Consider the following 16,898-nt stretch of genomic DNA (forward strand, 5'->3'; position numbering starts at 1 on the left):
TTCTAAATAATCCATGGGATAAAAAAGAAAAAGCCAGGAATTAGTATTTTAAACTGAATAATAAAATGTTACATTGCAAAGATTACGGGAAAAAACTAAAATGGTGCTTAGAAAGAAATATATAGTCTTAAATTCATGCATTAGGGAAAAAAAGGCTAAAAATAAATGTTTCAGTGTTGATTTTAAGAAAGTAGAGAACAGTAATCAAACATATGAAAACAAAGGATGAAGATAAAAGCAAAAATCAAGGAAATCAAAATCAAACATATAACAGAAAATCAGCAAAGCCAAAGTTAGTTGCTCAAGAAGACTAACAAAACTAATAAAATCTAAACAAAACTGATAAAAAGTAGAGAAAGCAAATTTGTAACAACAGCAATGAAAAAGTTGTATCACACAAACATAAAAAAGATAATAAAAGGATGCTAAAAACAATTGTATGCTGATAATTTTAATAATTTGGATGAAATAGGCAAACTTTGAAAAATATAATTTGCCAAAGCTGACAGAAGACAAGATAGCAAATATCAATAATTATTAAAAAATATTATTAAAAATACATATTAAAAAATTGAGCACTTTATTTTAAAGAAGAAAACCTCTGGCCCAGATAGCTTACCAATAATTCTTCCAAACATTTAAGGAAAAATTAACACCTGTCTTGTACAATTCTTCAGGAATATAGAAACAGGAGAGCTTCCCAGACTTTAAAAAAACAATTATAACTGACTTACTTCCCGGGACTGGCTTTTCTCTCCAGGTGGTTCCTCAGCTTTCTGATAATGTCTTTCTGATAACGAGTTCTACGTTCTTTTTGTCCATTTGCTCTCTTGTGCATGATCACAATTCTACCATATTTATGATGCTGTTCTGCCTTTGTAGACTGTTATTGTACTGATAAAGGAAGAGGGGAGAGATTGTCTTTCATAGAAAGGGCAATTTTCTGATTAGGGCAGAATCATGATGCAGTCGTATTTCTTTTGTATTAAGACTTCACTGATTAACTGCTTGGTGCCTTCTGTCCAGGGATGACAGTACCATATCCAGCCAATCTGAGTATGTGGTCTTATTGGCAGATGTATCTCTCTTGTGTCGATCGTTTCACCATGTACAATAAATAGCTTGATACCACTAAACATTAAACTCATCAAGCAAACTACTTTCTTTATTATTTCACACTCACCAAACATATTTATGATTATAAACTTGGCCTCCCAAAGTTTTCTTATACCCAGAGAATATAACTAGGCCAACATCAAGTTCTGATCCACTTGATTTTTGCTATAAATTGATAGGTAGATATTCTTTTGGTTTATATTTTAGGTTATTCTCCATGTATCAAATTAACTCTGGGACACCCAAAATTTCAAGTTTCTGCACCTGTCAACCTGGGCTATGTTAACATTATCAATGTGGCCCTCTCTGTAGAGCTCACATCCAGCTTCCCCCAGGCACATCTGACAAACAAACATTTTAATGCGCATTGGGTCAATGCATATTCTCTTTCTAAAAATAGAGCCAAGGATATTATAGAAATTGGCTCACATGCACACACAAAAAATATAGCCAAGGAGCCAAGGTTCTCAGTGCTTTCCCAACAAAGAGAATTTTGAAAAGAGGAATTTAGATGTCCCGTAGTTTTAATAAATACTAAATGAATGGAAAATTTTACTTTGACATAAATGTGGATAACTGCCACAATGAGAATGTTTTCCACCATCCTGCTGTTTCCATGAAGTAGGAAATGTCAGTGAGCAGACTTATCCTCCAGCAACGTGCTCAGATTTGCACCTGACCTCTTCTACACAATAGCTGCCAAGGAAACCTATGTTGGTTTCCTGCCATGTATTTTTGTCACAATGCAAGAGGCAAATAGCAGCATGTCAAAACTGTTCTCTGGAGAGAGTGATTATTATTATTATTGTTGTTTGCTTTGTTTGGCTTTCCCTATTGTTCAAAACGCGTTTGGGTACTCTCCAGTGTGTATTGAGACTGCTGACCATCACTCCTGACTAAAGGTCTCCACTGTGGTTGTCCCCAGAACACACTACCTTTGAGTCCCCTGGGGTTTTGAGAAGTCCAGGCACGCAGACCAGTGGACTCATTCCAGTCTGCAGCAGCTGACAGACTACCACCGAGAATAAGGCAGAGCTGGGCCAAATGAGGACCTGCTGTACTCTCGCACAGCCTGGCTCGAGGGAGCCACATAATTAGTACAAACATCATTGTGGTGAGACACCTCTCCAGCTCTATTTATTTTGTACATAAACCTAGCCATTAGGTTCAGCAAACATTTGTTAAACATCTGTGCTGTGTCAGACCATGTCCAAGGCACAAGGGCAATAAGGCAATACTCTTTTACATCAAAGCCCTTTTCACATGTCTCATCTCGGTCAACCTTGGGGAATTAAACAGTGTATATAATTGGTACTGCATTTCCATTTTACAAATGGGGAAGCTGAGAATCTGAAAGGTTGAGTCACTTACCTAAGGTCACACAGTTAATAAATGGACATTCTGGGACCAAAACCCAGGGATTTGATTCTTAATTCAATGCTCTATTTTCTACATTGCTTTTTTTTTTTATTGCACATTGTCATTTAGCATTTAATTAGAGGGTGTTTCAGATCCTTGGTATGTGCCAGGAGAAGGATACTACTTTCCTTGCTTATAATTCTGTGTTATTAATGCCATGGATAAGATGAGCCACAGGGCTCATGTTATCATTGCTTAAATCTGAGAGATAATTTTCATCTCTGACCATTTAATAGTTTCTCCCAGATTGTATTTTTATTTTGCATACAATTCGCTTTGCTGTAGCTGATACTTTGTCAACAAAATGAGCAAGATCTAAAGTTCTTCATGTATTTGGAATTTTTGAAGTCCAGAATACATATTTTCTGTTGCATATTTTCCATACATATTTTGGCTCTTGATTATATCCAATTTGGAATTGAATTCTATGCTGTCGTATCCTATAGTTACTTCTAATAACACTACAAATTCCTAGAGGAGAGCAACCATATCATGGCTCTGGGAGTGTGGCCAGGACTAACAATATTTGCTGAATGGAATTTAAATTATGGCTGACCCGGCTACTCCTTAAATGGGAAGCATTAGAGTTAAATTGTTAAGTATGAAATTAGACCAAGACAGACTTCGGTGAGAGATCTGGTTCCACCACTAATCTTGGGCAAGTTATAAAAACCAACTAAGCCCCATGGTCCTCATTAGCAAACAGGGGTGTTAATGGCCATCCCTTAGGCCCTTTGTAGGAATTAAATGAGAAGCCTGGTATATGGTGAGGACACAATAACCGGTAGTTTTTATTATCAAGACCACTTTCTTGGACCTTTCCAGAGGTTCTTCTCTTATAGTAACGGGATGTTTCTTTTCACTATCACAAACTGAAAGGTCAAATTACCAGAGCAAATTACCCATAAAGTATCCACCAGAGAGGGCCATGTATTTGCTCAAAATAATTGAGTATTTGCAATAGTGCTGACTGCATAGTGGAGACAGTTTATTCTTTTCTTTCTCGGTTTTATTTTCTTTTGTGTTAATGTTTGTTGGTGAGTAATGGTTCCTTCAAACTAGATATTATTTTGAATAATTAAATTCATCTTTATACAGCTATGACAAATTAATTACTTCTACAGGAAATCGAATTTTTTAAAGGACATAAAACAGGAAACTGAATGCTTCATATAGTTCTCTAAACTGGGTTGGTTAAATATTATCTGTATTTATCAGAGAGATAAAATTAACCCCAGTTTTGAGGGATACAATAGCATTTAGGAATTCAATTAGATGATCTCTTCAGGCTAATAATGAGCAAAATGCAAGCAGCGGTCCCCAACCTTTTTGGCATCAGGGACTGTTATCATGGAAGACAATTTTTCCATGGACTAGGGTGGGGAGGTGGTGGTTTTGGGATGATTCAAGCACATTACATTTATTGTACACTTTATTTCTATTATTGTTACATTGTTAATATATAATGAAATAATTATACAACTCACCATGGATTGAGGACCCTGAATTAGAGCACCTACCATATAAGATCATACTGCTAGGTGCATGATTTTAACACACTGAGTTTTTTAAAGCAAATTTAAATTTAAAGCAAATTTTTATCTGCTTATTTCATTCCTAATGCTGAAGATTTAAAAAAAAAGATATGCTTGTTTCTCTCATTACATAATTATAGCAAAAAAAAAAAATCATCCTTTTGCAAATCTCTCAGGTTTCTCACTGCAATGGAATTATCCTTTGAGCAGAAACTGCAATTTACCAGCGAGATTATGAATGGCATTCTCTGATTCTTTATCTTTTTCCTATACCTTTCAATTTTCCTACAATAAGCACATATAATACTAATTCAGAAAAAAAGTTTTTAGTTGTTATTTTTATTTTTGTTTCTCATTGAAAAATAAAAGGTGGCATGGGCAGGGGACCATGGCCCCTTCATCAAGGCTGGCCTAAAAATGTGCCTTGGGAGAGAAAGATTCATGGCTGTTGAGAGTTGATCCCAACCAAGAATGCTGAGCCCCAAACCTGGTAATATGAACAACTGGCCAATAAAATATAGGTAACTGCCTCATTTTAGTCAGGTTTGTGTGGCTATCCAAGCATTAATGTATTTATGTATAGCATTTATGTATTGCGATCCTAACATTTATGTATTGCTGTAATGATCAGACTAAAGAATAGTGCCTGGCACACAGTAGGTCCTTAGTCAATTTTGCCAAATAAATGACTGTGGTGTTAAGACATGACGGCAAGTATTGTACAAAACAGGGGAGGTCAGAGTCACTTCCTGCCTGAGAAGCCAGAAGAGGGTTTTGCTCTCTGAAACTACAGTAGCTGATAATGAAGTAGGAATCATAACTAAGCAGAAACATTGATGCACATGACTTTAAACAATTGTAAGTTTTCATGGTATTTTTTCTTATCACAAAAGCATTGTAGAATAATCGAATATACTAATAAGGAAAGAGAAGAAATATGTTAAAAGCACTGTTAGGACGTAGGTATATCCTCTTTCAGATGGTCTTCAACACATACCATATAATTCACACTCATATTTTTTTCTTTTACAAAAATCGGAATCACACCATTTTGTAATTTTTTGCTATGTCACCAGATATTCCCGTCATATTGCTTTTTAATGACAATATAGTATGACACCAGATTGACGTACAGTAATTTATTTACCCACATCCCTGTGCTCATTTTTTCCGTTAGAAGCAATGCTACAATGAACATGTGATACCCAATCACTTGATAGATTAAAGCGATTTCCCAGCTATAGAGAACTTGCCTTATGTTACTTTTCCTGAAGAAGCAATGGGACTGGCACTATTCATCAGAGAGAGAGAGAGGAGGAGCTTGTGTCTGTCCAGTGCGGTGCTAACTGGCAGATGAAGAAAATAAACACACAGTTGCACTAATTAGTTTTGTAATAGTCTGTGTTCCTCGGACCTGGACAACAGAGGACACATTGTTACGAGAAAATCAGGTTAATTTTTTGAAGTTGAAAGGAACTTTAGAACTAATCAACTGTTGTATCCTCAATTAACTCTTGGGGTTTATAAACAGGTTAAAGGATTTTGTTAAAAACAAGATCTTAGATCTCCTCGCCTCATAATACTGGTAGGTTTCTGTAATCACATAGAGGTTTAATACTTTTATAATTGAAGACTTGGGGTAAATGGGACTTTGGGCCCCCCCAGCCACATTCTAAGTTCAAGCACAGCTAAACTAACTGTGCAGAGCTTTCAACCAGGTCGGCAACCCCCTTAGCTAAAAAACTCCATCCAGACTTTGAAAACAGCATGATAAGTGAAAGAAGTCAGACACAAAAAAGCCAGACACATATTGTATGATTTCATTTATACAAAACATCCAGAATGGGCAAATCCATAGAGACAGAAAGTACATTAGTGGTTGCCTGGGGCTGCGATGAGGGGAATGGAAGTGCTGGGTATGGGGCTTTTTTGGGGGGTGATGAAAACACAGATGGCCCCCAACTTATGATGGTTCAGTTCATCTTACAGATGGTTCCTAAACTGAAAACTTAAGACTTTTTCAACTTCACAATGGTGTCAAAGTTACACATTCAGTAGAAACTGTACTTTGAGTACCCATATGATCATATGTACAGTATTCAATAAATTACATGAGATATTCAACACTTTATTATAAAATAGGCTTTATGTCAGATGATTTTGCCCAACTGTAGGCTAATATAAATGTTTTGAGTACATTTAAGGTAGGGTAGCCTAAACTATGATGTTCAGTAGGTTAGGTGTATTAAATGCATTTTTGACTTATAATATTGCCAATTTATGATGAGCTTATTGGGATGCAATACCATCGTAAGTCGAGGAACGTCTGTATTCCAAAATTAGTGGTGATGGTTGCACAATATTGTGAGTATACTAAAAATCAGTGTATTGTTCATTTTGGAATAATGATGAATTTTATGTTATGTGAATTTTATCTCAACTGAATTAAAAACAAAACCCAAAAAATCATCTAGCCTATGTCAATGAGGATAAGAGATATAATGATTAGATGGGTGAACGGGAATTGCTTAAAGAGTTGCCCCTTGTGAGCTCTTCCTGGGAGGACATGTAGTACTTCCCCAAGTAACCACCCCCCATTTTTAGTCAAGTAAAGGGGGCATCCAGAGAAACAAACACCCTGTGCACACCGGGAGTTCAGAGAGTACAAGAGCCAGAGTTTGAGTCTGCTCTGAAAATATGTCTTCAAACTGTGAGCGACACAGGATTGGGTGAGAGATCTGGTTCTATAACAAATCTTGGGCAATTTACAAAAATCAACTGGAGTAGGCCAAGACAAGGAGTTGAGTGCACTTCTAGAGTTGCTGGGCAAAGGTATGTGTTTCCTGTGGGCTAAGGCTTAATTCACATTGTAAAACCACTATTAAGGGTGCTGCCCACCGGAGTGAGGAGACCTCTGCAGGAAGCTCCTGCGTGCCTGTAGAGCCAGCGACCCCAGTGAACTCCATCTCCAAAGAACACCCAATGTGCCTCCTCAGGTTACAAAAAGGACACAACAGATGTCTGCCAGTGTCCTAATTACACCTGATTACAGGAAGCATGCTGGAATCAAATGAGATAAAGAATGTGACATAAAGTGCTGTTAAAGTGTTATTGGTAAAAATGACTTTAGAATCATCAAACTGGTGTTATAACAATTTCTTATGTCTCTAATTCCTTAAGTCTTTGATTATAACCTGAGAAAATCTGGAAATCACAAAGCTAGAAGAACCCCTGAGATTTCATCTCCTCAAATCGCTTGCCTAGAGGGAGAAGTTACTTCCAAACCCAGCCAGACACTCACATGACCACATCCAGATCAGCACACTAGATTCAGAATTATCTCAACTGTCAAGTCACTTTCTACTATCCCTTGGAGACATTATTGAATGGACAAAAATACCAATAGATTATGTCATGTAGAAGAGACCAGAAGAATATCTGTCCTATTTTAAACTCCTGAGAAGGCAACTCAACCATCTGTCTTGGCAACCCATTCTAGGTTGGATCCACACTGGCAGAAACATCTCTCTTCTGTTTAATCTAAATCCTTCAAATAGAACCTTGAGATAATTGCATCCCATTTCATTTCCAAATAATTTGGAACACAGTTGTTTACCATCTGGGTTATAGAATTATATAAAGTCACACGGTTGTAGTGAGCAGTAAATAAAATAATGCATGTGTCTGGCACATAATAATGGCTCAGTACATATTTATTATTTCCCTCATTGTATGTATTGGGATTTTGTCAGTCACAAGTGACATAAGCACAACTCAGAATAATTTGAGCAAAAAAAAAAAAAAAAGACAAGAGAGGTGGAAAGTACAATGTAAACGGAAATAAAAAAGTGTGTGGCCTTCAGGTACTACTGGATCCAGGACTCAAATAATGTTTGCAGGGCTCTTCTTTCCCTTTCTTTTCCCTACATCTTTCAGACAGATTTTTGAGGTGTAAAGAAGCAGGAGAGCAACCAGCAGATTCAGGTGGAGTAAATCATACCTTAACCACCTTGAATAGGTTCCCCATTCATCAGTTTATTCATCAAAAATGTATTGATGTGTCAGCCAGGGTTCTAGAAGCTGAGAATAGAGTAGTGTCCAAGACAGATAAAATTGCTGCCCTCACGGAATTTACCTTCTAGTAGAAAGAAGAGATGATTAGAAGAAGGCAAAGAGGTGAAAGAATGCTAGAAAGATAAAAATGTTACCCTCCACAAAATAAGGTCACATTTTACCTTATTATATCACACTGTTAAAGTCAACTCTTACCTGTCTCTTTTCTGAGGTAGTAAACTCAACCCTTTCACAACTTTCTTCCCCTCCACAAATGTGTTAAAACCCCCAAATCAGGTCTTCAAATGGATAAATAGCCTTGTCTGTGGATTTTGAGTGCATTTAGCTTATTTATGTGTGTAATCTCTCCATAATGTTTATAAGACTTGCCTGCAGCTATAAAAACATAACCTTTCCATTTTCATTTTTTAAAACTCACTTATTCTTCTTGACTATCTTTGTATTAAATATAGGTCTTTCTTCTGCCTTCATGGTTTTCTTTGAATAGGATATTAGCAAAATACTGCAAAAACCTGGTCATTTAGTAGTCATTTTAAAAGTATTCTTCTGAGTAATTTTAATTCTATTTATCTGTGTTAACCATTCCAACTTCATAAAAATGAAGACCTAGTGACCAAGATTTTTCAGAACCCCAGAAAGTGTGGCCTAATCTTAGAAAATCTCAGTCTCTGCCTCTCCCTTGGGAGCTCACAGTGAGGAATGCCTGTATTCCTAGGCTAAAATTTAACTTTTCACGAAACTGAAGCTAATCTGAATCAAGTTGTCCTCGCTTGAAAATGTCTTGATTTATCACTGCTAGTCCAGCTTTATTCCACAATCAGGCTGACAAAATTAACAATGCCCACAATTCTACTTAAATTAGGCACTGGTCTGGCAGACCTGTGCTACCACAGCAATGACTCTGGGACAATGTAGGGACCAACTTTCACTAAATCCAAAATTGCTAAGTGTGGAGGGCTTTGGGAGGGGAAAAAGTTGGTGGCTATTGTCATTGTTTTTATTTTTTAAGTAATATTACAAGTTATCTGCCCTGCCCTGTTTTCTCAATTTGGTCTACTATTCTTTCTGTTGCGGTTAGCATCTTTTGCCAGGGCAGTAATTTCTTTCTTTTAATCCGGATATAATGGCCAAATGGGCCATTTGGCTCAGTCGAATCCCATCGTTAAAACTTATCTCGGAATTAAACAAAAATGGATTTTTAATCGAAAAGCTCATCAGCCTCATGCCCTCTACCTCATTTTCGAAGGGCCTTGTCCAGCTCGCACCTTCCGTGCCGGCTGGACCGCAGCGCTCCGGAGTAGGGAGCCCGCCCGCCTCCAAGGTCCCTGGACGGCGCGAGCCACGAACACGCTCAAAAGAAAAAGAAAAGAAAGGAAAGAAAAAGGATCTGGCTCTAGGATTACTGTTGTTGTTGTTATTATTATTATTATTGTTGTTGTTGTTGTTGTTGTTATTTAGGTTAATACCCCTATCTTTCCATTCCAGCCAGAAGTCGGCTCCAAGCCTTCTTTTCCTGCTACCCTCCTCCTCCTCCCCAGATTGGGCACTTTCCCTGACGCCGCCTCCTGAGTTAGGAAAGGGATGGAACTTTCCCAGGGAGGTGAGGGGTGTCCCCGCTGCGCCTTCCCGCTACCGTCCCTCAAGCTGAGATCCACGTCGCACTAGAGGAAACGTGCCCGACTTCCCTTCCTCCCCGACCTCCTCCCCAAATGTGGGCGGAGACGTAAGGCTGCTTCTGTGTTTACTTTGTCAACCTTGAAAGTCAACCGCACTAAGCGTCCATAAAGCCCCCTTGGCCCTCGACCCAAAGCAAAGCTCTGAGGTCGGAGGGCTGCGTGAACAGGGTGGGGGGAGAGACGCGACCTACGCGGCCGCGGCAAAGTGGGTCCCCAACGGTGCGACTCCTCCCTCTGGGGCTGGGCGTCTCCCCCTTCACCTCCCCCGACGCACCACTGCCCTGCTTTGGGCTGGACGTACGGACGCAATTGGCAGGACAGTGGATGGGCGCGTCCTTACCCGGGGACGCGAGTCTGGGCCTCGGGTGTGGACCCCCGCCCCCGCCCCCGCTGGCGCGGCGGTTCTGCGGGTCCGGAGGGCGGCGGGGCCGCGGGGTGGCCTGACGGGGGCGCCGGCCGCCTCTCGGATTGGCTGCGCCGCCCCCTCCCGCGCTGCGCGCCCCTCGCCACTCGCCAGGCGCCGGGCTGGCCCGGTCCCGCGACCTCGGAGCTGGTTCCCGCGGGGGGGAGGACGCGGAGCGGCGGCCCCCGCCTCCCCGACCCCGGGCGCGCGGGAACCAGGTCCTGCGGGCTCCCGGGCGCGCAGAGGCGGGGCCGCCCCGCTGCCCGCGCCCCCGCCCCTCGGACCCGGCTCCGGGAGCGGGGCGCCCGCGCGGGCACACGCGGCCGCAGCGCCCAGGCGGTACCTTCAGCCGTGCAATGAGAAGAGCCCGGGAGAACCAACCGGAGCCAGCGGAGAGCTTGGCTGCGCCCGGTCTGTTGCTGCCGCCGCGGCTGCCTGAAACTCCCCAAAGTTGAGAGCCGGCGAGAGGCTGCCGCCCGCCGGGAGCGAGAGGGAAAGGAAGTCGGAAGGTGCAGGAGGGACAGACGCGGACCGACAGACGCGCAGACCTCCCGAAGACACCGCGTCGGCGGCCTATCCCCCGGCTCGAGAGGCTGCCCAGCTCCGTGAGTTGTTTTCTGGACGGGTGGCTCGCTAAGTATTTCCGCTGAATTGTTTATAGGATGCGTTTGTGTATTTCTGTGTCCGTTGGAGGGAGTAAAAAAAAAAAAACAACACAGGATGCACCTTTTTAAAAAATTGAGTTTCTGATGGTGAGACAGTTTTGTATTGAGAGAATCTGACTATAAATGTCTTGTCTATAAGCAGGAATAATAACCCCGGGGGGAAACGCATTTAAACAGTAAAGAGGCAACCTAGAGCTCCCCATTGTGAAATAAAACCCATTTCAAAAGTTATTAGAAAGACAGTAAGGTATACTCTTCAGGTTTAACCTAGTGGTGGTTAACTTATGCATTTTACCCCCTCTTAAATATTAATTGTTTACCAGGTTCCCTGGTGGGAGGCTGAGCTGGTGGAAAAGACACCAGGAAGAGACTCAGAGGCGACCATAATGTCTTTTCGCTTACATACACTGCCCACCCTGCCAGGAGCTGTCAGACCCGGCTGCAGGGAGCTGCTGTGTTTGTTGGTGATCACGGTGGCTGTGAGCCCTGGCGCCGCGGGGCTGTGCCCCACCGCCTGCATCTGTGCCACTGACATTGTCAGCTGCACCAACAAAAACCTGTCCAAGGTGCCTGGGAACCTTTTCAGACTGATTAAGAGACTGGATCTGAGTTATAACAGAATTGGTCTTCTGGATGCTGAGTGGATTCCAGTGCCATTTGTAAAGCTGAACACCCTAATTATTCGTCATAACAACATCACTAGCATTTCCACAGGCAGTTTTTCCACAACTCCAAATTTGAAGTGTCTGGACTTATCATCCAATAAGCTGAAGACGGTGAAAAGTGCAGTGTTCCAAGAGTTGAAGGTTCTGGAAGTGCTCCTACTTTACAACAATCACATTTCCTATCTCGATCCTTCAGCATTTGGAGGGCTCTCCCAATTGCAAAAACTCTACCTAAGTGGAAACTTTCTCACACAGTTTCCTATGGATTTGTATGTTGGAAGGTTCAAGCTGGCAGAACTGATGTTTTTAGATGTTTCCTATAACCGGATTCCTTCCATGCCAATGCACCATATAAATTTAGTGCCAGGAAAACAGCTGAGAGGCATCTACCTTCACGGAAACCCATTTATCTGTGACTGTTCCCTGTACTCATTGCTGGTCTTTTGGTATCGTAGGCACTTTAGCTCAGTGATGGATTTTAAGAACGATTACACCTGTCGCCTGTGGTCTGACTCCAAGCACTCCCATCAGGTGCTGCTGCTCCAAGATAGCTTTATGAATTGCTCTGACAGCATCATCAATGGTTCCTTCCGTGCGCTTGGCTTTATTCATGAGGCTCAGGTCGGGGAAAGACTGATTGTCCACTGTGACAGCAAGACTGATAATGCAAATACCGATTTCATCTGGGTCGGTCCAGATAACAGACTGCTGGAGCCAGACAAAGAGATGGAAAACTTTCACGTGTTTCACAATGGAACTCTGGTTATAGAAAGCCCTCGTTTTGAGGATGCTGGAGTGTATTCTTGTATTGCAATGAATAGGCAACGCCTGTTAAATGAAACTGTGGATGTCACAATAAATGTGAGCAATTTCACTGTTAGCAGATCCCATGCTCATGAGGCATTTAACACAGCTTTTACCACTCTTGCTGCCTGTGTGGCCAGTATCATTTTGGTACTTTTGTACCTCTATCTGACTCCATGTCCCTGCAAATGTAAAACCAAGAGACAGAAAAACATGCTAAACCAAAGCAATGCCCATTCATCTATTCTCAGTCCTGGCCCTGCTAGTGATGCCTCCACTGATGAACGGAAGGCAGGTGCAGGTAAAAGAGTGGTGTTTTTGGAACCCCTGAAGGATACTGCAGCCGGGCAGAATGGGAAAGTCAGGCTCTTTCCCAGTGAGACGGTTATAGCGGAGGGCATCTTAAAGTCCACAAGGGGGAAATCTGACTCAGATTCAGTCAATTCAGTGTTTTCAGACACACCCTTTGTGGCGTCCGCTTAATTTTGTGCCTGTATTTGTATGATGTCAAAATTTAATCTCTTCGTATTTAACTTTGTGTGTGGTCTGCAAAATAAACAGCAGGACAGAAATTGTGTTGTTTTGGTTTTTGAAATACAATCAAATGGTCTCTTAAAATCGTTGATAGGAAATGAGGTAAAGCACTCTGGTTCCTAAGTGTGCCAGAGAAAAATGGTGTTGTTTTCCAAAGTTTTAAGTTCTAGATAACAATATCTTAGCCTTTAGCACCATTGATCTTTTCAAAGCTGGCCCGGAGGTGATATGACTGACATTATTAATCCCTTTATTCAAAATTCTTAAAAGAAAAAACTAAACTTCATGTATTAGTGTTCTTTAAAATAGACTTTGCTAACTTCTTAGGACCAAAGTTGAGTTATTTTAAAGAAAAGCACTAGTGTTCTATTTCAATTTTAAAAGATATGGAAGAAAGAATCAAGCAGCAAACTATAAAGTAAAGTTGGACTTGGGAATTATTCAGCCAAAGTCACTATTTCAGACAAGAGTAAACAGACTATGCTGATAAAATCTCCTGGATAATGCCACATCGTATATGGTGTTAGATAAATAGTGCAAGGAAAATACATTTGTTCACCTGTCTTCTTTCCATGCTGTATCCTTGTACAAAAGAGCTCATTGAAAGTTCAAAGTCATCATTATTTGTTGCCATAAATATGTAGGTGTCAATACCCGAATGTCTGAGTAACTTCTTAAATCTTTGTTCTAGCACACTAATATTCGTTCATATGGTTGTGTATATGTAAATCTTAAATTATGTGAACTATTAAAGAGATCCTACTGTATTGTGTTTTGGACATTTGAATTAATGCAAATATATGTAATCTGTGACTTGATGTTTTATTTGGTTATTTAAAAACACAAATCTAAGATGTTTTATGTGTTCAGATTATGGTATTTTGTGTAAAGCACCACCCTGTAGCAAATCTCTCTCCAAAATTCTTATAGTATAGAATTTATTTTTAAAGGGGGGGAAGGCTTTAAGACCAATTTATACCTTCTATATCACATTTTATTCTGATATCATTATGCATTTTAACTGGGTTTAGGAGACACTTAAACTCTGATTTTGCAAGAAGTACATGCCCAGGAGACCTCCTTATTATCTCTGTCTCTGCCATGAGGTAATCAGGTACTCTCTCCGACTTTGTTTCCTCAGCTGTCAAATGAAGGTTTCAGACCCAATGGCGTTTAAGGTTCCTTCCCATACTGGAATTGATGATTTCCTAGTGGTCTTAGCTCCATCACAGACTTATACTGGCTTTCCGAAACTTTACCATATACTGATGGAGTGCAGGACTAAGATTAAGATAGCCTAGCATAACATCGTATAGCTCAAAGTTCCGGATCACCAAGTCCCGCTCCTTCCTCTTTCTCAGGGATGAATGGGGCCCTAAGAAGGTTGTCTGTTGTCTAAGGCTGAACAGTGAATTAGTGACAGAGATAGAAGGAAAGCTAGAGTTCAGCATCTTCCCTGGCAAAGATAAGAGGCCCACAGGAATGGCTATCTTTAACAGGATGGGCATGGAGAAGGAACCAAGGATCAGACAAAAATGTGATCAAGAAGAGGTAAAGGAGAATCAAGGATTGTTGTAACTGGGGCTATGAGAAAAGAGAATGTTTAGAGGATGAGAGTAGGCAACAGTGACATATTGCAGAGCAGGAGATGAGGATGGAAGATCAACCACTGACTTTGCAATGGTGGTTTTCTGTGGAGTCAGTAATAATATTAATAATAATGGACACATGGTGAGAGCTCCCTGAGTGCCATATTAGACTGTCAGTGGCAGACTGGGCAGCAGGGTGTTAAGGAACAAGTGGCCAGGAAGTGTCCCTTTAGGGACTAGGATGCAGAACTGCTGCTCAGTAGCACTGAAAATTCCTTATTGCATGATGTTAAACTTACTGCTCCTGCCTCTTAAACGCTGACCTCACCCTTTAGACAATATCCTTCAGAGCCAAAGATGTTACAAGTAAACATTTTATTCTGGTTAACCATCGAAATAATTAGGAAGAATTCTGTGATTTGTATGACCTTGGAAATCATCACCTCTTTCTTCATATTTGGAGAAACTCAGACTCAAGAGATACTGTGATTTGTTTAGGATCACAGAGCTAGGCTGGACACAAAGAAAAACTCTTGAACCACCAAAGTTCTCTGGCAATGGAAGGGGCTGCTGCAAGGGGCTATAAATACTCTGACTTTGGGAATGTGATAGAGCCAGGACCATCCCTGACAAGGAAGTTGGAAAGAGGATCCCTGAATTGAATCTTTTCTGGATGGGATCCCTGAGGTCCTTCCAGCCCTCAAATCCTTGATCCTGGGAAATAAGTGTTGCATTTGGCAGGGAAATATGGACAGTGCTAGGAGTGTGGGGTTAGTAGAGCCTAATCTTGGCTGGTCCTAATACTTATTCACTGGTGAAAAAAATAGGATGAGCTGAGATAGAAACTAAGATACTTATCACCAGAACAAAAGAAAATAGAAAAAAAATCCTGAATACTGAAAAGGAAAGCCGTGTTTTGAGCAAAAATAGGAAGGCATGGTGATAAAAAAGCATAGGATTGAATGCTGTGATGTAGAATTTTAAATTTCTTGGGTGTATCAGTTTCTTGGTAGGAGCCTGATCACATGTATTTTAAGCATAGGAACAAAATTAATTTGTGCTTCATAAATTTGTCTCACTCAAAACTTTTATATAATTTTCCTTCCAAGTAATAATCTGGATTTATGTGACTGGGTTATTCTTCAAAGCCACTTCATGTTTTTTATTACCTAGTGATGAGAGGGGGAGACTCACTGGAAAAATCAAGCCAAGATCATAGAAGTGAAATTTTGCCAGACTTGGAGTATTTTTTCACTGTAATGAAGAGGTCTACTATTTCCTGTATGCTTGTGATAATACATTCTATAATTGATTGTGAGCTAAATTTTTATATGCACTTTTAAGATTTATAATCTGAAGGAATGGCCTAAAAGATTTTCTTATTTATAGTCAACTTCTGCATTAGTCCTCACTGTTTGGCCTAGAGACATTTAAATCTATTCATTTTTAGCTTTAATTGCTTGAATGATTTGCATGGAAAAATGGTTTTTATTTTTATAAATAAACATTTTTCCAAGATGCCCATCAGAAGGGACGTAGGTGAAACTTATGGGGGTGGAAACATAAGAGGGACAGGAAGACACACTGGCAGTCTGAGTTCTGAGAAGACGTTTGATTTTGGATCCTCCTGCGAAGCACTGTTGAAACAGGAGACAGCCTAAGCATCCTGCCACGGCATTGGCTTTTCCTTTGCCACAGCTGCTGCTTGCTTACTGCCACCTTCCAGTATCATCTGGCTTACCAACTGGTCTAGCAGTAGGTCCCAAACTAAGCTCCTCAGTAGGCGTTCAGGGGAGAGTTAAACAAACAAGGGTTTCCAGCAGCTAGCCCTCTGCCTACTCCTCAGCCTGAGATCCTGTTTCAGGAAGTTTGGGGTAAGGCCTGCCCATCGTATTGTTTAAAAATTTGCTATACAATTCCGATTCTGCCTATTTTGATGAAACACATCCTGAAATGGGACCACAGCAAATGTTGTGTTTGAGGCTCTATCAAAATACAATATTCTTATTTGCTAATTGATTTATTAATAAAAAGAATCTTAGTCCTGTAAAAAATATTCCAATATATTACAAAAGCAAAAGAGTTTGATTCGCTGACATTAAATGAAACATAAATTGTTGGCTGTAATTTATAAATTTTTCTAAAGTATGAAAAATGGAATAATTACTTTGAGGTGACTAAATCCCTAATTCTTTCATTTTTAAAGCTATTTTTAGTTTGAAAGCAGCTATAACAGATCAGATTCATAACAAGAGCTTTGGAGCTTTCAAATTTATTAGATCATAGTAAAGTGAGGATGTATTCCAAAGGTATTTCAGTGCAGATTTTAACAGCCAGTCTCCTTTGCTTTTCCAATATATTGGAATAATAGTTTTTAAAGAGAGCACTGAGATTCTTATCACAGTTCTCTCATCCCTC

The 16,898-nt window shown here is 40.4% G+C and overlaps 2 protein-coding genes across 6 annotated transcripts in view; one reads left to right on the forward strand and one right to left on the reverse strand.

The window, feature by feature from the left end:
* Positions 1 to 10,839, reverse strand: part of PCED1B (PC-esterase domain containing 1B) — a 242,515-nt gene extending 231,676 nt beyond the window's left edge. For 4 of the 5 annotated variants that reach the window (XR_006735993.1, XR_006735992.1, XR_006735991.1 and 1 more), the window contains exon 1: positions 10,567 to 10,839. The gene's annotated coding sequence lies outside the window, so the exon portion shown is untranslated. The remainder of the gene's footprint in view (positions 1 to 10,566) is intronic. The other variant, XM_045555118.1, reaches the window with a different exon arrangement.
* AMIGO2 (adhesion molecule with Ig like domain 2) lies at positions 10,368 to 13,658 on the forward strand. Its single transcript, XM_045555114.1, has 2 exons — positions 10,368 to 10,828; positions 11,212 to 13,658. The coding sequence occupies exon 2, from the start codon at positions 11,275 to 11,277 to the stop codon at positions 12,838 to 12,840; it is 1,566 nt and encodes a 521-aa protein (XP_045411070.1). The 5' UTR covers positions 10,368 to 10,828; positions 11,212 to 11,274; the 3' UTR covers positions 12,841 to 13,658.
* Positions 13,659 to 16,898: the final 3,240 nt, after the last annotated feature.

The sequence above is a fragment of the Lemur catta genome, chromosome 6 (genome assembly GCF_020740605.2).
Source record: "Lemur catta isolate mLemCat1 chromosome 6, mLemCat1.pri, whole genome shotgun sequence".
Classification (NCBI taxonomy): Eukaryota; Metazoa; Chordata; class Mammalia; order Primates; family Lemuridae; genus Lemur; species Lemur catta.

Excerpts from the sequence above, each read along its gene's own strand:
- AMIGO2 (XM_045555114.1), top strand. The coding sequence starts at position 11,275 with ATGTCTTTTCGCTTACATACACTGCCCACCCTGCCAGGAGCTGTCAGA.